The sequence below is a fragment of the Schistocerca nitens genome, chromosome 4, assembly GCF_023898315.1.
Source record: "Schistocerca nitens isolate TAMUIC-IGC-003100 chromosome 4, iqSchNite1.1, whole genome shotgun sequence".
NCBI lineage: Eukaryota > Metazoa > Arthropoda > Insecta > Orthoptera > Acrididae > Schistocerca > Schistocerca nitens.
Genome location: NC_064617.1, coordinates 555961118 through 555982274, shown reverse-complemented (window position 1 = coordinate 555982274; position 21157 = coordinate 555961118). Strand labels below are relative to the sequence as shown.

The following is a 21157-nucleotide window of genomic DNA, read 5'->3' as shown; positions in this document are numbered from 1 at the left end:
TGGTTAACAGAGGTAACCACAATTTAATTGACTGTATTTAGAAAAGTAAGCTAAATATTGTAAAATTGCATTAAAATAAATTGTTTTGTTTGGTAAGAAGTTTTATAATTTTCACAAATCACGTGTTTTCATTTATAAAAAAATTCCTGCAACTCAAAGAGTCAAAAAAGTTGTGGTTAACACTGATAACCACTGCCCCTGAAAGAGTGAGTCTGATTTCATGCACTCTGCAGATTAAGTATCCATAAACAGTGACTGTACCACATCATCAGAATTGTAACTACAATAACTCATTTCACTCGAGGTTAATTACATAAAGTCGATTAATGTTGTATGTCGTGTTCTTGAGCATCTGCAATCATGTCTGTGGGAAACCATTGTAGCTCAACCATCTGACACACCAAAAAGTCTCTTAGGTCCAGCTCTGGATGCATCATCGTAGATCATGGTTTATTGAAGAATATCGTCCATAGCATGCCATTGGTCTCGTCACACATCGTTACAGGTGTGTGCATAAGTTGAAGATTCCATGACGTTTTGAATGGACAGGATTACAGTCGAATGATTAACTGGTAATGATAGGTGTTAAGATTTGGAAGTATGATGTAAAAGGTGCAACTGATAGTGTGGTATACCTCATGCTCAAATCATAGCTGTGTCAATATGAAACACAGACAATTGCTGTGTTGCAAATAATTAATGGCCAAAAATACATACATAAGTAACGGTACATAGTACAAAATGTTGGCAAACTCCTAGTTAGGTAAAGCCTAAATATTTATCGTGGAAATCAAAGGAAATTTTTATCGTTAAGCTAGTAATCTATGAGTGAGAACTTGCCTCTATGCTCGAAGTCTATTCTACAGTATTTACAGAATTATATCGTATAGTATCTACTATCTAATTATACATGTATACAGTGAATTGCTGAAGGAGATTCGAAAACATTCTTGAAGTGACAAAATGAGGCTGTCATACATAGCACAACATAATGATAACATACATTAGTGATAAATAATATGTGTAAAGCTAAGGCCTAGAATGAATAGCAAGTCATAGCAACAAAGTTCATGGAATAGTACACTAAATGGCAGCTCATGGCAATAATGAAACATGACTATAAGGTGTGAAAGATTTCATTGGTAAGTGGGAACATAGGACCTAACATACATAGTAAACACTAACAATAAAATACATGAGTGATAAATAATAAGTGGCAAGCTAAGGCCAACAATGCATAGTTGCTCTTCCATGGATAAATATTTGAAGCCTAAATCATCAGGTATGAGGGAGCGCCCATGTCAACTGGGATACAGATAATATTATTTTAAGGAAAAGTGCACTTTATAACTGGAAAATGTAAATTGTAAGCGTCCATAGTCATGAATCATTAGTCAAGACAATCTAACACAGATGAAAATTTGTGATCACATTGCTAAGCTAAAATAGTGGTAAAAAGACATGCAAAAAGGCGTATTAACTAGGAGAATATTATACTAGTGCACTAAAGTAAATCATACAAGGATGAGAATGAATAATGAAGATTGTTGTACCTCTAATGTGCAATGAGATACAAGGCTGTAAATGCGAATGGCACATATTAGAAGTACAAAAAATATTACCATCTACAGATCATAAGAAAAAAAGCAATGTAAGAAGTTCATTATATCCAGTCACTTTCCTCAAAATCAGTCCTAACCAGTGTCCACAAGTTAAACAAATGAACCTTGAAATACTATACATACACACACATTATAAACCAGCATCACATAACAGTGTCATCATTATACAGGGTGAAGCGAAATTCGCGCACTCGAGATTCGCAGCGCGACTCCTCACATGCCAGCGGAAAAAAAAAACAAAAAAAAACTCTGTCGCATCTTAATCGTCAACAATGATTGTAGAGGGTCCTCTAGAAAGCATCTGCGTTTACATACTACACTCGTAGAAATGGGAGACTGTTCAGCTTTGAAAGAAGCCCTTTCCACGTCATGGGCGTGAATTTATTCGCACCACTTCATCTAGTACATGTTTTCTCTCTACCCTTTTCCAGTGGTCCCATAGGTTAGTACCAACTATTATTCTTGCACCATTCAGGTCCATTACATTTCGTCAAGGCCTTACGTTGCAAATAATATCTCAGTTCGGTTACAATTTGTTTGTATTATTACCACTGTCCCACAAATTATACCCTTCAACATTGAGTCTAGTAAATGCATGCTGTTTAGTACGTATCTCAATACATTATTATTGTTATTATTATTATATCGATGGTATTGTGGAAACATGACGTCTATAACCGTTAGGGAAACTGTAATTCGAAACGGAACATTCCACAATTAGCTGTGTCTGGATGAATCATGTAGAACAACATCTGTCAGAGGGGTAATGCACGTTAGGTGGAACAGCGCGTAGGACTAATGTAGTGTTTATATTCTATGTGCTGTCCACTAGACAGGGTCTAGTTGTGATCGGAGTTACGCGCCCATGACAGACTCCAATGTACATGCGTACATGCATCCAATTTTCTCATTATAAACCTCTACACCAGTGTGGCAGACATATGGTATACACAAGCGATGAATATTTGGATAGGCTTCAGTTCCTTGGTGCATCTGATAACTGGGCTTGTGTTGCCACTTGTGAATATGCTCCTAGATATCTTCGTCGACGCCATCCATATAAAAATGTCTTTCATCATCTGGAGCTGCGCCTTTAGAAGTCAGGTTCTCCCCTAGAAACATCGTGTGATAGAGGTCGTCCTCAGAATCGCCATCTTCAGCTACTGAGGAAGCTATTCTGGAGTTTTGCAGCAAGAACCTCATCGAAGTACAGATAGCATAGAAAAGGCAGCTGCTTGCACACTCGTTAACATGCTGCACGAGCATGGACTGCACCCCTACCTTTATGCTTTCACGCAACACCTGCATCCTGCAGATGTCCATTAGCGGCTGCCATTCTTTCAATGGTTCCAATAACAACAGGAAGCCAACAATGGCTTCGTGGACACCGTAATATGGTCGGATGAAGCAACATTCACTCGTGAGGGGTCTTCAGTAATCACAGTGCCCAGCACTGGTGTGAGGTTAACCCACACGTCATTTGTGACAGTGGATATAAATTTCAATTTGGGCCAGAATATTGGGCCACAGGTGTTATGGTGTTATAGCCCCTACACGTTGTCTGACCGGTTGACTGCACGAAGGTCTCATGCATTCCTCTCAAAATATCTGACTGACATGCTGGAAGACGTTCAACTACATGTTCGGCAGAGGATATGGTTCCAAAATGATGGTGCACCTCTACAGTCTGGAATTAATGTGCGACAGTATCTGTACAAAACATTTCAAGGAAATGACTCCGACGTAGAGGTCAAGTTGTATGGCGACCGCGTTCAGCTGACCTAAATCCCCCGGATTTCTTTCTGTGGGAACACCTGAAGGAGCATATGTACTCTACTACACCGACGAATGTGGTAGAGTTGGTAGCACGTGTTCATACTGCTGTTGTTACTGTGTATGCAGCTTTGCTGTGAAGGGTCAAGAGCTGTATGATCTGGCAGGTTGTGCAATGTCTGGACATGCAGGTAGGTCACTTTCAGCATCTGTTGATCTGAGGACAGCATATTCTGTTGTGAAGGTCATGTAGCCATTAATAAGGGCATTATTATGGTCACTGGTTGCCAATGTGCGACATCTGAGCAATCATATTACTTGTAGTATAAATGAGGGTAGATATTGTGTTACTGTGCTGTGCTATCATCTTTAGCATCTCGAAACTGACATTGTTTATGTAATTATTCTGTCCTGACAGGTTACTTGTGACAAGTGTCTCCTTCTTATTTGTCAAACTACGTATTTGTTACGTTTAGCGTTACAAAATGTTGTAAATTTAGGATACATGTGACTTAAGAAACCTTGTATATTACAGTATGAAATATCAGAATGAAATTAGCAGATAAAAAAAAGTGTCCCAACCGAGGATCGAACCACCCTGCATGCTAACCTAAAACTCTAAACCACTGCACCAACTGTACAGCACTATGAGTACGTGCTAAAAGAGGTAGTTACCATGCACGTGGTTACAGTGTTGCCAGATTGCCACTCTTTAACGTCCTTCTTCTGCCGAATGTACTCGCCAGAAAAATTTTGTGACAGAATTTTTTTTATCGCTGGCATGTGAGGAGTCGCGCTGCAAAGCTCGAGTGCGTGAATTTCGCTTCACTCTGTATATCTCATGGAGATGTAATCATTTATTTCATAAAATTTAATAGTATCAGCATGTAGCATGATATTGGCATCATTTGATAAATATCCTCATGGCAAAACATAATAAACATAATCAGCACCCTTAAATTTGATTATTAATAACACATGTCTGCGGCATAAAACTTGTTTCAAATTTATTAAGAGATTTTTGTAGTGTTTTTAACGCTGATTGCTGGAAAAACAGTGACAAAATTCCATCACGTACAGTTATTTCACAAACTGCTTGTCTAGTTTTAGCTTATTCGATATTTCATCACTCTAGTCAGTTTGAATTTTGGTTTTTAGGATCTCCATAAACTGTTATTTATCCTTTTTTACACTAGATGTACATAAAATAAAGAGTAATTAGGAGAAACGAGCAGGATTTTCATGTCAGTGCCTGTCTGTCTCGCTTCCCCTTCACCTGCCATCACTAAGCAGTGATCTTCTGCTATTGTCCTTCAGTTCACAGTACCTCTCACTCCGTGCTGTTCACGTGATGTTGTTACTAGTGCTTTAAAGTAGTGACTGTTTTCTTGTGTTGTGTAGTTGTTTTATGGACAATGGCTACCAGAGGATGTATAAACTCGCCACATTGCTTCTGCTACATAACTATAACGTTAAAAAGCAACGAAGAAACATTTCCGATTTCGTTGAAAAAGTATATGTCGCCTATTTTGATATAAAGCTAGGCGATCAAGATAAGCCTTGGGCCCCACGCAAAGCTTGTTCACTATGTGTTGAAGAACTGAGACAATGGTTTCAACGCAAAAAGCAGTCCTTACGTTTTGGAATACCAATGGTTTGGAGGGAGCCCAAAAATCATAGTAATGACTGCTATTTTTGTTCCTGCAACTTACGAGGTTTCAATCTGAAAGCCAGCCGAAGTGGCTGAACGGTTCTAGGCGCTAGAGTCTGGAACCACGCGACCGCTACGGTCGCAGGTTCGAACCCTGCCTCGGGCATGGATGTGTGTGATGTCCTTAGGTTAGTTAGGTTTAATTAGTTATAAGTTCTAGGGGACCTCAGAAGTTAAGTCTCATAGTGCTCAGATCCATTTGAACCATTTTTCAATCTGAAAAACTAAAATAATATTTATTACCCTAAGATTCAATCAGCTATTCTCCCTGTTCCTCACGTACCTGAAGTACCAATCCGCTCTCTTCCAGATTCTTTGGATGATATAGATTATCACGAGCCATGCGCTCACCGAGGTGATAGTGCAGAAGACAGAGATTGCTACGATCCTGGCACAACCGATCCCATTCCATTCTCACAATCTGAACTGAACGATTTAGTGAGAGACCTAAGCCTTTCCAAACAATCGGCAGAGGTTTTAGGATCTAGATTGGAGATAAACATATGTTGGTCCGGGTACATCCTTTTCTTGGTATCGATCGATGGAAAAAGGAGTTTGTATCTTTCTTCTCTCAAGAAGGTGACCTGGTGTTCTGCAGTGATACTCCTGGACTTATGGCACATTTTAAAATATAATATGCTCCTGATGAGTGGAGATTTTTTATTCATTCTTCAAAAAGAAGCCTTAAAGCACTACTTCTACACAATGAAGTATGCTTTTATATCAGTTGGACACTCGGTTCACTTAACAGGAATTTTACGAAAACATTGAAGTGGTTTTAAGCGAACTCTGCTATTCAGACCACAAATGGACACTATGTGGTGACTTAAAAGTGATTTCAATACTGCTTGGTCAACAAAGTGGCTATACAATGTTCCCTTGCTTTCTCTATCTGGAGCATTAGAGACAGAAAGCAACACTACATAAAAAAGCTTGTCCCTAGAGAAAAACCTTACAGGTAGGGGTTAAAAATGTTGAGAGGAAAAGCCTTGTGGATCCCAAAAAGGTGTTACTTCCACCACTTCACATTAAGTTGGGGCTGTTGAAACAATTTGTTAAGGCATTGCAAGGGGAGTGTTTCAGTATCTTTGTGGACCGTTTCCTGGTTTATCCGAGGCAAAGCTAAAGGAAGGAATCTTTGTCGGACTAGACATTAGAAAACTAATGACCGATTCCAACTTTCTGGACAAAATGGAAACAAAGAAAAGGCAGCACGGATATCTTTTAAATTAGTTGTTACCGGTTCCTAGGAAACAAAAGAGATCCAAACTACAGGACAATCTCCGCAGACATGCTCGACATCTTTATGAAGCTGGGCTGTAACATGAGCATTAAAGTTCATTTTCTCCAGTCACATCTTGACTACTTGGTCATGTAAGTGAAGAATACGGCGAAAGATTCCACCAAGACATCAAAGAAATGGGAAGAAGATATCAAGGAAGATGAAACGTCAACATGATACCGAACTACTGCTGGGAAAGCAATAAAAGAAGCTTCGACAGAAAGCGAAAGCGTTTTTGTAAGGACTTATGAGCTTAAGAAGAAATGGAAGTATACTGGAAATGTAGTTTAGAACGTGATTTATAAATAAAATAAAATTTTATAACGTTGGAAAAAAAGTGATAAATTGCTTAAATTTTGTTATTATACCCTAAAATACTCCCTATTTTGTGAGAAAACCTGACGTGATCGAAAAAAATGGATTGCATTTTTGAAATTAGCGCTGAAAAGTACATAAAAGTCAGTCATCAAATTTTAAACAACTTTCAAAAAATATCTTTTTGCAGATCTATGTAATCTTAACCCAAGTATATCATGACAAATTGCTTAGTTACTGTGGGCTGCTGAAAGAAATGGGTAATAAGCAAAGGAAAATGTGTGTAGTGAGTAGTGTTTTATCTTTGCATTTTTTTTCTCCAAGACCTGAAGAAAGTATATTAGTTCGGGAAAGGAATTATTTGTGCACCATTTTGTTTGTTTTATATTCGTACGTTTCTGTCATAATGACTTACTTTCAATGGCAGTGCTATCCATGCGCAAATTTACCGCTTATTAATGGTATATCATCTCAGTTGGTATAATTACATGGCAAATCAAAGTCTTATTGCATATCGATGAAACAATATGTAGAGTGGTTTCTGCATCAAAATTTCATAATAATATTTGTAGCATTTTTTAATTAATTTTATTTCAAATCTTGTTTCTTCCATAATCATTAATACACAAAACTGAAATTATTACACTGAGTATTTAATACTAAGCGACTGCTCACTCAGGAGCATCGTGACGGACACTGCCAGCCACTGGTGCGCTACTCCTGCTCCTCCTAAGCAACAACTGTCTACCACAGCGCGAACTAACGATAGTCGACTCGCAGCGTTCTTTCAGACGTACGTCTTGCTAATCGACATATCGGTTATGCTCTTCGACGTTAAAATTTACAATTTTCAGTAGATGTACCTATTTCAGTATATAAATTTTTCGAATTTCCTAGTCGAGAGCAAGATACGTACAGTTGAAGTGAGATAAGCAGTAGTCTTTGAGGGTGATGCCACAATATTTTAAAGTTTATCCTTCCACCTTGTTAATTCTAAAACTGTAGAGTAATTTGATAGGAAATTGCAGTCTTTGAAATTGGAATGGCATTTCAGTAGAGATCAGTGGTATTTTGAGGATAAATAGTGTGTTTCATTTGTAGTTTCCAGTCATAAATTCGTCTCCGATGATGTTATTCTACAGCGTATTGACTATCATCCTTGTTCCATTACATAGTTCTGATGATTTGAGGTTTCTGGGTAGTATGATCGGAGATATAATTTGAATTCGAAGGCAGTGTAATAGCGTTCCTGACACTTGCAAAGAGTTTAGAAATCATGCAGTGAAGTTCACACTTTCATAAACGTTTACTATCTTGTCAATCAATTTGTATCTTCTGTCTTCTCCTGGAATTTTCGTTTGAATATTTAAGTTGAGGTTGTCGACAATATTTTTAGTTACCAAAAGTGCTCTTTCAAATAGCCAGTCCAGACAGGGATAGTTGTGAACAACGTTGGCATAAATATGGTCGATGAGTTCGTTTGCAGCAGTGACTACGTTGAATAAATCCCTCCTGAGTTCAATGAGACCGGTCGCCAGGTCAGCAGGATATGCGGCTTCGCCTGTTTGTAGAAACTGTTGAGCAAAATGTGCTCTTTTTTTGTCTTTCGATAGGGAAACTCTCATATTTTTTGTTATTCGCGGAATTTGTATGCGTGGCCAAAGATGTGACTACTTCACTGTTTGCTTTTGTTCACTCAGTGCATTAGTTTTTCAGTTCCTCCCTTCAGCACTGGTAAGAAACTACCGTCCGAACCCACGAAGGATCTTGCTTTATATACCCCTACCAATGGGTAGCCAAGCCAGTGGCGAAATCCGGGACATACCATAAAGGTTCGAATGACTCACAATGTTTCAAAACATTCCACAACATTCGGCAGTGTTCTGGAATGTTCCACGACGATATGAGATATTCTGGGATGTTTCCGAACATTCTGGAATATTCCCGAATGTTCCAGACTTTTCGCGAACATTCCAGAACATTTCAAATAATTGTGGAACATTCCGAAATATTCTGGAATGTTGTATAATGCTCTTGAACACCCTAGAACGATCTGTAAAGTTGTAAAAATTTCTAGAGGGCGAAACATCCGAGGCCTCATTTCCTCAAAAGCACGCCCTTCGGGCAAAAACGGGAACCTTCTTCATGGAAGGGGGATAGACACCTACAACACCATATAATTCCCTTGGTCGTACCAGGACTCGTTTCTGAGTTTGAGCCGCACGCACAGTGTATACTTACTTTTATGATATACTTTGATGATGATGTAATACTCGTAGGCGCCTAGGTAAATCAGTATTTGGAATTTTTATTGGCAGCAGGTGCGTTTTTAAGGTTTTCTTAGCTTATGTATCGTTCGTGCCAACTTCGTGGCTCAGTGTCCAGGGTAATTCCACGGCATCCTGTAAATGCTGTTGAGGTCATATACAAGTTTATTAATGACGGCTGCACCCTCTAGTAGTTTGGAAGCTATTGCTTCATGTCTTAGCACCTGTCATCTCACTCTGTCCCTTCTTTTGCACCTTCTTATCTATAATCCTTTCGCCGCTAGTTCTGCTAGACAGCTACTCATTTCTTACCAATTAACTTAAGTCTCAAATACATCTGCTAAATCTCAAACGTTTCGATTATCTCATTTTCCCCTTTTCTCACAGGGCATGATTCGCTTTCATACAGTGCTGTGGTCCAGGCGTATATTCTCAGATATTACAATCTGCTTTCTCGAATGTAAAAGTAAACTGTCCAATACATTCTGTGAACGTATTAGTTTAAAAAAACGCTAGAAAATGTCAGGTTTGAAAAGGAGATCATTTTTATTGAAATAATACTCTATGACCCAGTTGTGCCTTGGCAATGGGAGTTCTTGAGAATAAATTGTTGCCTTCCCCAGCCTATTCACCATATGTGACATCCTCTTCCACCTTTTTTCACAAATACATAAATTTGGTTTCAGTGCACTGGAGAAATTATAGCAATCACAGAGATGAATGCTATTGAAAACACTCAGTATCGCATGTCAAGGACAGAACTTACTCATTGAAATTTCTTTGTCTAAAAGGCATTGAACACAAAAGACTATTTTCATCCAAGACAATCGTTCATTTCCAGACCTGGAGTCTTTCATCTTGTCCTTTCGTAAAAGAAATAAAACTTGTAACCTGCACACGTATAAAAAAGCCAGTCTCAATAAAAAAAATTCAATTTCAGAGACGTAGAAGTATTGGTCGGGATCTGTTGTGCCACTAAACTTCATTCTCCTCCAACATTGTAGCACCCTGAAGTACACGATCACGAACTGGAATTCGGATTTCCCAGCTTGATGAATGCAGTAGAGCGAATGCTAGAGTTCCGCGACAGATGGAAAGTGAAATGTGTGTTTTACAGCTCAATAAATTAGTAATTAATAGGATAATATTATCTCCATCTCGAAAAAAATTGTTCTCCACGGGGAGTTACGCCCATTTGGTATGGTGGGGTGGAGTTGGAACAGCATTAGAATCGCTGTAGGTTGGGGCTGAGCGGCAGACTTACGGAAAAACTAAGGAAGGAAAATAGATTATTGCACATCTCTGAAGGTACAAATACTGCGATAATAAATAGCTTAATAGGCAGATCAGCCGAAAATCAATCAAAATCTCTAAAAAGGGCATCAGAGAAGTTGGGAAGAAAAACATATGAACAAGGAAGGTAACCTTGAATAAACCAAGGGGAACAGAAGCAATTCTTCATTTGAATCACTGCAAGAAGGAAGCACAAGTATCTTCAGGTAATTTTAGCAACACCGAAATATATGCAAAACAGAAATGAAATAAAAAGGAAGTTAAGCAAAACTACGGTAGAGGATTTGTAAAAGAAATTTTGTCAGAAGGACTGACTCAGCATACAGAACAGTCAAAACAGCCTTTGATTAAATTAAAAGCACGGGCGGTAATTTATAGAGTACAATGTGAATTCCAATGGTAAATTCAGAGGAGAAAGTGGGTTGTAGGAAAGAGTACACTGAAAGCCTCTAGGAAGGGGAGGAGTTGGAAGAGTTGTCTGATAACGTGATAGAAGAGTGAACCATGTCGTTTGCCACGGTTCCTGTTTTTCCCTTGGTTGACTCCTATTTGGAGTTTCCGCGCTTTCCTAGAGGGCGCTGCGGAGCCTCCGCGAGCGCGTTGCTAGCGCGCCCGCTGGGAGGAGGCGCTGTAGGCCGTGCCGAGGGCAGAGGAGGCATTTGAGAGGAGTGTTTGGCCCTGGACGACCGTTCAGCAGCGGCACCCTCGGTCCCTGTATGCTAAGTCTGTATGGGCCCGAAAACCCGTGGCGTGAGGACCCAAGACGTCGTAAATCTGTGGACAACGTTTGGTTTCCGTTCATGGGCTGGGGAAGCTATGAAGTCCGTCTGCGGCTGCCAGTAACCTTCGGAAGGTGGTGTCGTCACTGAAAATAATATTTGTTATCTAGATAGTGCAACGGTCGTCGTCTGGCGGGGCCAGTCTCCCTGTTTCGTGGGAGCTATTAATAACTGTGTGGCAACGTTTCTCTGCTTCGAGTTTGTGATCAGAATTGCCATGCGTGTGTGTTACTGCCCCATTGCGTGATCGTGCGTTTGTGCGCCATACTGACATACGGCGGGCGTTGTAAAGAAACAAAAAAAAAAAAAAAGAAATTTTTTCGATGTGGACCTACGGCAAACCGTTATTTTCCCATGGACGGCGTAGGGCACTGTTTGGATAAGCACGTTGTAAAATGTTAAGTAACGTTGTACTGTCTGGCAGAGAGATAGAGCCAATTTTATGGATGTCTGAAATGCGAGATTATGTTAATGTTCGCCAATATCTCCTGTTTTTTAGAACGTGGACATATTTAGCTTTAGTCGTTATTGTGTATATGTTGTGTTGAGCTTAGTTCCCATGGTATTTATTTGTTTATTTATATTTAAGGTAGTGCTAGAGTTTCTATTTGGTAATCCGCCTAGCCACGACTGATGTCGGTTGCTCTCGGTTGCTCGGTCTGTCTGAAATGTTGGGCCTACTGGGTATAGACAGTTGCTGACTTGCTCTCCTCAGCTCCGAAGTCCCGTATTGATACTACGCCGGCAGTTCTGCTGAAATCTCATTTCCAAAAGTTATCAATTCTTACGAGCACAAATAAAGCTACCTTTGCCTCTGTAATTTTCGTCCGCTGGCCAGCAAGCTTTGGTGGAGCCATCCTCTTTCCGGAGCCACGCTGGGGTAAGAGTTGCCAGAGTGTCTATTGCATCTCAGTGTTCCAAGAGAATGAAATAAGAGATTAATTATCTACTCCAATGTTATGCCCAAGAAAGGCGAATTACAGTAGTTCTGGATAACCCAAGTATTGTGCAATATTAAGACAGTTCTAGGCTTGGAGAAATTGCTGTTTGGTAAAATTTAGCCTTCTGTGTCGGTAATCCGGCGTATTCCACGATCCATCATCGTTATATAACTGAAAGAATTGGTTCTGATGAATCTGCAGAGACATGCCTTAATTATTCGCTATTGATGTTAATTGCTTTAAATGAGTCTTCTTCAATTTGTGGTCATAATTCTTAATGAGTGACCGTCCTTAATGGTGTAACATTTAACGTTCGCCTGATTTTCCCCTATTTCACCTACTGACTTCATTCAGAGACTGAAAATGTGATCTTTGCTAAAGTTTGTGTGACTTTATTAACCGTTTATCTTTATTGTCTATGGTCTTAAAAATTTTGTTAAAAAGGACTAATTTTAGATTCCTATTGTTTGTTAAGTAATTTAAGGTGAAAGGTTATTTGCGATAATATTTGCTGGTGACATTGTTAACCTAAGGAATTAGACCTGTTCTAAACAATATGAACTGAGAGTAAATCGAATAAAGACCAAAGTAATGAGCGGTATCAAAAATGACACCAGCGAGAAACTAAAGACCAAGATTGGCGATCACAAAGTAGGTGAAGTAAAGGAATTCTGCTGCCCAGGCGGTAAAATAAGCCGTGAGACGGAAAAAGGTGGAAGAAAAACCAGAACAGGACTCGTAGCATTTGAGATGTGACGCTAGAGAATAACGCTCCAATTTAGGTGGGCTGATAAGGTAAGAAACGAGGAACTGCTCTGCAGAATCCGAGAGGAAAGGAGTATGTGGAAAACATTGACCAGAAGAATGGACATCAGAACATAATTTCCGTGGTACCAGAGGGAGCAATAGAGGGTAAAAGCTGTAGAGGAAGATAGAGATTGGAATATATCCAAAAAGAACTCAGGACGTACTTATTTGCAAGTTCTGCTGTAGATGAAGAAGTTGCCACAGGAGTAGAGTTTACGGCGGACTGCATTAAACCAGTCAGACGACTGATGACTAAAAAAAAAGAAAGCGGTAACAGAGAACTATTATATACACTGTCGATATGGGCAGCTAATTAATCAGTCAGGGTTTTTATATAGTACATAAGTATAATTGTAGATCTGTATCATTTCTACGGCAGGTAGCCTGTGTGAGGTGGCCAGTTCAAGCGAAATTTAGATGTATGGTGATCTGATTGAGTTGCATATACATAATGTCTCACGACCATTTAAGTTCAAGGCCATTGAGGGGCTGCCATTTCAGTTATTTTGTCCTTTATGTCTGGTTGGTGCGTAACAGGTTCAAGAAACGGTTTGCGTTGATTTTGCTCTACGAAAGGATTTTAAACTTTTTAGGTACGTTGGTAATTTGGATGTTCATTCTGCGTTTATTGAAATGGTTCTCGGATGTCATCTCCTTATGAGTTGAGTCCTTTGGAACCAGGGCCTCGTGTACAGCTGCAGAACTTGTGTGAATAAATTACAGAAGTTACCACTAATCGTCGAGGAGTTGGAGGGTGCGGGTAGTCCAAAGAGAGCTACCTCACACCGTTCCACAACATCCTGCCTCCCCCCGTGAGTGAAAGGAAAGTCGCAGTTGATGAGATGGCGCGAAAAGTCTCTCCATGTCTCCGTATTCTTCAACTGTTTGTCTGTTACCAAAACCACACGTTCATCTGTCTCCTTTTCAAGTGACCGTCTCTTGTATATAGATTACGTACGTCACTTTCCACGTCCAGAGAATGGACCCGATTTGCAGTAGTTTGCGTGGGCGTGCGAACGTGTTCTTGTGGGTTAATCCCCTCTAGCAACGTCACAGCGCCGGCAGTGAAGTTCTCAGAGGAAATTATTGATATCTTTGAACTGTGTCGATCCTTAGTATCAGATAATTCCACAGTCGTCTCATAGGCTGAATTTAGGAATATTTGTTTGGAACTAAGTGTAGCTCGTACCACCCTAAACCAGAATTACACACGTATCTCCTTGCAGATCTTGTGAACAGGACGTTATGTGCAGCGCTGCTTGCTTTTCACCACAACAACAATAACTGGAATAATACGCTTTCTTTGCTGAGCTATGCGTTGAACACCACTGTTCTGTGGCACACAAAAATACTCCAGGGAACTTCATGTTTTCGTTTAAAGCCAATTCGCCTCTCTCCCTGAATGGTTTGGATCAGAAAAGGTCGACGTTGCGCAAATCCACGAGATGTGAATACAAGCAAAGAGGAATCTGAAACTAAATCATGAAATATTGCATGCCTTTAGAATGTTGAGGGATCGCCAGATATTAAAGAAAAAACTGCTGCTGTAGGTAATGGGGCAGATAAGGTTATGGGCAAGCATTTATCACTTTTAACACCTGCAATTCATGACAATGTTCTTCTCGGGTGTGCAGTCGGATCATAACATCATCTTGACACAATATTTCCGCGGTCCACCTGGCCGCGATCTTCAGGTGAGAGTGCTGGTATACGATCTCCCCCGAACTGACTTCTCAGCGCTTTTTTTTTACTTTATTGTTATTTTAACACCTGAACAATCAGGTAGGCTGGCAGCGGCATGTTACGCCGCTCTTCAGCCAGAGAGTTGACAATTACAGTACAAAAGATGGAGAATGAAAATGAACATAGTGACGGGCAAAAAATAGTGGTCACAGTCACACAAAAAACACGGAGCCATTCACACTCGACGAGAAAGACACTGAAAACACGTTGACACGGCGCACATAACAGTGATGAATCCGATGGCACAAGTGAACGGAGAAGCATGACGGCGGACACTAAAAACACTAAATGATGTCACACACACGAGACACAGATGGCGATGACCTCCGACGCGCGAAAGTCCACGTAGCGTGTGCGAGTCCGGGGACCTGCCAAGAGGGGAAGAAGGGTGAGGGCGGGTGGAGAGGGTGGAGAGGGGAGAACAGAGATGCCAATGGCTGAGGAGAGGGGAGGAGGAGTAGAAGGACAGGGGAGGGGAGGCCCGGGGGAGAAGTGGGGAGAAGGGTGGGGGGAGGGATGGAGGGTGCCCAAAGGAACAGATACAGGAAGAGGGAGGGAGGATCAAAGTTGGTAGGAGGGGTAGATGGAGGGGATGAGGACCTCATCAGGGAGGGGGAGCTGGCGGAAGCCACCTTGGGAGAGGGTAAGGAGGGTGGAGAGATGGAGACCGGGTGGGACGTGGGAATACAGGCGCGGCAGCGGGCGGGGGTGGGAGAGGAGCGGGGAGACGAGCGGGTGAGGAGGATCGAGTTTGCGAGAGGTGTACAGGATCTGGATCCTTTCAAGGAAAAGGAGGAGGTAGGGGAAGGGGATGAGATCGTACAGGATCTGCGTGGGGGAGGGGAGACGGATGCGATAGGCGAGGCGGAGAGCATGACGTTCAAGGATTTGGAGGGATTTATAAAAGGTATGGGGGGCGGAGATCCAAGCCGGATGGGCATAACAAAGGATAGGGCGAATGAGGGACTTAGAGGTGTGGAGGATGGTGGAGGGGTCCAGACCCCACGTACGGCCGGAGAGGAGCTTGAGGAGACTGAGTCGGGAGCGTGCCTTGGCTTGGATTGTCCGGAGGTGGGGAGTCCAGGAGAGGCGACGGTCGAGGGTTACGCCAAGGTACTTAAGGGTGGGAGTGAGGGTGATAGGACGGCCATAGATGGTGAGATAGAAATCAAGGAGGCGAAAGGAAGGGTTGGTTTTGCCTACAATGATCGCCTGGGTTTTTGAGGGATTGACCTTGAGCAACCACTGGTTGCACCAAGCGGTGGACCGGTCAAGATGGGATTGGAGAAGGTGTTGGGAGCGCTGCAGGGTGGGGGCAAGGGCAATGAAGGCGGTGTCATCGGCAAACTGGAGAAGGTGGACGGGGGCTGACGGCGGCGGCATGTCCGCCGTGTACAAAAGGTACAGATGGGGGGAGAGGACGGAGCCTTGGGGCACACCGGCAGAGGGGAAAAATGTGTAGGAATCTGTGTTATGGACGGTGACATAGGAAGGACGGCGGGAGAGAAAGGAGCCGATCAGACGGACGCAGTTAATGGGAAGGGCGAAGGTTTGGAGCTTGAAGAGGAGGCCGGAATGCCATACGCAGTCATAGGCACGTTCGAGGTCCAGGGAGAGGAAGATTGCGGAGCGACGGGAATTAAGCTGTTCGGAAAGGAGATGAGTGAGGTGAAGGAGAAGGTCGTCGGAAGAGAAGGACGGCTGAAAGCCACACTGGGTAACGGGAAGGAGGCGGTGCTGGCGGAGATGTTGGTGGATGCGTCGGGTGAGGATAGATTCCAGGACCTTGCTGAAGACCGAGGTAAGGCTGATGGGACGGTAGGAGGAGATGGCGGACTGCGGTTTGCCAGGTTTGAGGAACATGAGGATACGGGAGGTTTTCCACAGGTCGGGGTAGTAACCGGTGGACAGGACTACATTGTAGAGCCTGGCCAGGGTGGAGAGGAAAGAGACAGGAGCTTCACGAAGGTGACGGTAGGTGACACGATCGTGACCAGGAGCGTTGTTGCGTTTTGTGCGGAGTGTATCAATGAGATCCTGTGTAGTGATAGGGGCATTGAGTTCCGTGTGTGTAATGTTGTCCAAGTACTGGAAACCAGGAGCGAGGGGAGGGACAGAGGTGTCAGTTCGATCGCGGATATCCGGGAAGAGGGAGTAATCGAACTGGGGATCATCGGGGATGGAAAATACCCTTACTAAGGGTGTCACGGAAGGGGTGATCATCATGGAGAATAGGATAGTAGGGGGAGGGTTTAGTTCCGGTAAGGCGACGGAAGGCTGACCAGAACTTGGACGAGTTGATTGGTAGGGTAGCACTTCTCAGCGCATGCGGCGGACCCTATATAGGCCGCTTGCGAGAAGGTGCCGTAACTGCACTAGTAGCGCAAGGAAACATACCGCGCCGCCAGTGGTTGAAACAGGCGAAATCGAGATGTCGCTATCAAAAACTAAAACTTTGATTTCGACGATTGAAACACAGACCGTTGTTTCTTAATGTCTGATAACACCGGGTTCCAAGTCTTACTTAAAAGACAACCCTTGTCTCTATTAATAAGATTATCAGATAAACGAATATCAATGGATTCTTTTAAAACACAGTCCCAATAGCGATATGCAGGGGCAACCATTTGTGTCTCGTCATACAGCATTCTATGTCCCTCGGTGAGACAGTGCTCCGCCACTGCAGATATCTCAGGCTGAAGCAACCGTGTGTGCCGCTGGTGCTGAACACATCGGTCCTGAATGGCCCGGGTTATCGGACCAATATAAGCCGTCCCACAGTAGCAAGGGATCTTGTACACACCGGGCTTCCTCAAACCCAAGTCAACAGAGCCAAGAAGCGCTCTAATAGTGGCTGGCGGACGAAAAATACTTTTGATATGATATCTTTTTAGAATTCCTCCTATCTTCGAGGAAATGCTCCCAGCAAAAGGCAGAAAAGCCACCGATTTGCAGTTATCTTCTGGTGGTTCAGGCGAAGGTCCAAACTGGAAAGCACGACGGATCTGTTTATCTGTATAGCCATTCTGCTTGAACACATCCTTAAGATGGTCCAATTCTTGTGTCAAGTTTTCTCCATGTGAAACGGCATAAGCTCTTCTTGCCAACGTCCGCAGGATCCCCGTACGCTGGAACGATGGATGACAGGTAGAAGCATGCACGTAATGGACCGTGTGGATAGTCTTTCGATAAACACTGTGTCCCAGTGTCCCTTCATCATTTCTGTACACCCGAACATCCAGAAACGGAAGCTTTCCATCACTTTCCATCTCCATGGTAGACTTGATGCTAGGATGCAGGGAATTAAAATAATCTAGGAGGCGGTCAAGAGCTTCTCTCCCATGAGGCCACACTATAAACTTGTCGTCGACGTACCTCCAGAAACAGGTTGGTTTTCAGGACTCCGTTTTCAGCGCCATGTCCTCTAAATCTTCAAAAAATGTTCAAATGTGTGTGAGATCTTATGGTACTTAACTGCTAAGTTCATCAGTCCCTAAGCTTACACACTAGTTAACGTAAATTATCCTTCACCTAAATGAAATGAAATTTCATTACGTGGGTTCCTGACTGCAAGATCCGCCCTGAATTGCAGTGTAATTTACTATCATTGGATGTGGTTTATAACTGCAGTGGGCTAAGTACAAGAAATGGCACCTTCTATCCTTCTTCTGAACGGCACAGCTGAATAAAATTAAGGCACATGATATAATGAATTGTGCAGGGTGATTGTGCAGCTTATTAGTAATGTATAAACCAGAGAACAGGATTAAAATATAGTAGCGTAGTTTTGCTAACTATGTCAACTAGGTAAATTAAGCGTTGTGTGATTTTAGGCATCGTGAAAGAAGTACTGCCACTTCCGTAGCTGTTGTCAGCTGTATTAATCTATAACGAACCAAGTCAAGCAAATTAACACACGCATTTATATTTTAAAAAATCTAGTTCATTTTCCAATAATTCTATAATTATTGCATGACCGGTTTCGATGCCCAAACCTTCATTCTCAGGTACCACCAAATAATTAAGGAAACATAAATGTGTGAAGTTCACGCCAATAAGCCATGGTGGGGAGGGGGGGGGGCGGAAGCTCACACCGACATAAAACAAACATGGCAGCAGATAACCGCAACCGCGGCGCCCGCCTCGGTAGCACAAATTGAAAGGTATGGAAGTTGTGCAGGTTTCTGAAATATTAATAGCCCTCTGTAGGATTTCAGCCAGACTTTCTGTGCCTTTGTTTCATATGGCAGGAAGGATACGTAGTCACGGGACGTCACACATCCGCAGCAATTTAAAGACCACGAAAAGGCGATATGTACAACGTGAGGGGACGATGGTTCGATGGACACAACATGATGTTGACAGTCTGTAGGAGTCTGAACACTTGGAATTATTGTACCATCTGGATAATACGAGTATATGTATGGTCGGCCTCTGTTGATCAGTCGAAAGACTCTTCTAAGAAATCGAGATGAAGCAGTGCTTAGCACACTGAACTCGCATTCTGGAGGACGACGGTTCAAACCCGCATCCGGCCATCCTCATTTAGGTTTCTGTGATTTCCCTATATGGTTCCAGGCATTTGCCGAGATGATTCCTTTGAAAGGGCACGGCCGATTTTCTTCCCCATCCTCGACACAATCCGAGCTTGTGCTCCGTCTCTAACGACCTCGATGTCACAGAAACGTTAACTCCAACTTTCCTCCCTTCTTCTATGTGATGTTTAAGAATACCGATTAGTGTGTCTACCTGGAGCCTACATTTAGCGCTGAAGATGTTAACAACTAATGTCACTGTGGTGGTTGCGAAGAGAACCTACATACACTTTCTCCATGTTGGTGACACAGGGTTGCTTTGATTTTCATTTTGATGCTTATGATCCATAATTGTTTCCTGCTGTGTTCCCTGCTATGCCCAATGGCATTTCATCTGTTGTATTAAAACTGTGGCTGGTGGATCCTTATTTGAGTAACAGATTAACAAATTTTATTGATTGCACTGAACTTATAATTTTAAATAACCTTAATAGTTGTTAATGCAGAATCCTAGAACGAGGGATTGCCAAATTAATAACGAGTTATTCTATTTTGTTAGTGATCAGCTGAAGAATATCAAGGGTTAATGTGTTTTATCTATGTTATTATGGATATCTACAGGAAGTGCATCTTAAATCAATTGAAGCTGGATGAGTTTTGAAGAATAATGTCATATAGATCTTTGACATTCGACGATGAAATTCCATTCATGATCCTTGGACAGTGAATGTTCTTGTGATTGGTGTTACTTTTCCTGATGTATGACATTTTTGTGCAGTAAAGTGCTGCTCGACTAAACACTTGTTGCTACTGTTCTACAACATCAAGATTTTTTGGCGTGAACGAAGCCTGTATTCTTCGCTTAGTTTAAAGAGGTGCTGTCAGAATCCCTAATTTGTCTCTACTTATGATCGGTAGCAAGTAAAACAGAAAGTTTATATTACTTACCTCTGGTGGTCCATTACGGGCTGCATAATGTAATGCCGTCCAACTAATGAAATTAGTTTCCTTAAGATCTGGTTTATGACCCATTAGGCACTTTACCATCTGTAAAAACAGTAAAAAAAATATTAAAACTTACAGAATCCTACGGACATAATATTATCTGTATTAACATTCTACATTATTACAGATCTCTAAACTACTGTTTCTATCAGATGCTTTAAACTGTGGCATTAAGGATGGTAACCTCGTTTGAAACAACATGTACTGACTACACATCAAGCGTGTGAATTTGACAGCATCAGGAGGAATAAATTTTTAACTGGTTTCGAAGGTTATATATTCACAACAAAGTGCACAAAACTCAAAGCACACATTAATACCACCACCTGTAATTCTCTGTAGAATATACTAATGAGTCGAAACATTAAGACACCTGAATATTAGTACGTAGGTCAAATCAATAGCGTGTGAATTTTGCAGGCTTTGGGTTTTGTAATTCTTTATTCCGTTTCCAGAGATATGTGGTATCAAATGTGTATGCATAGGATATGCAGTTGCCTCAAATTATGGGCTTTTGATGTATGAGAGCGGAACTGGGTCAAAATACTGCACACATGTGTTATATTGAGTTCAGGCCAGGTGAATATGGTGGCCAAGAACACAACTCGAGTTCACTGTCGTCCTCCTTAAACCACAACAGCACGATTTTGACCTCGCCACACTGACAGTTATTGTACCGTAAAATGCCATCGGCATCAGAGAAGACAACAAACATCAAGGGATGCTGATGCTCCGCAAAAACGTTCATGTATCCCACAATTGTTACACTGTCTTTCATTACCACCACAGGTCCAACGACAGCCCATGTGACTTTCCTCCATAGAATAATACTGTCTCTTTTAGCCTGCCCCCACGGTGCAGTGCATGTTTCAAAGCACCCATTCGCCTCGTTGCCAGAGTATGTGGTCAGTACCATCGATAGGCTGTTAGAAGGAATGTAACAAGTAACATGATTTATTCAGTCACGTGGGTGTTGAATCAAATAGGTAGCTGGCTTTGTGTCGTGATAAAGTGCATGGTTACCATGTTACAGGCTATCTCTTGGTGTGCTAATCCTTAAATGGACTCATCACTCATGTTCTGT

The 21157-nt window shown here is 42.0% G+C and overlaps 1 protein-coding gene across 2 annotated transcripts in view; it reads right to left on the bottom strand.

The window, feature by feature from the left end:
- LOC126253205 (uncharacterized) overlaps positions 1-21157 on the bottom strand; it is a 599715-nt gene that overhangs the window by 36744 nt on the left and 541814 nt on the right. For both annotated transcript variants that reach the window (XM_049954381.1, XM_049954382.1), the window contains one exon: positions 20017-20115. In XM_049954381.1, coding sequence (XP_049810338.1) covers positions 20017-20115 — 99 coding nt within the window. The remainder of the gene's footprint in view (positions 1-20016; positions 20116-21157) is intronic.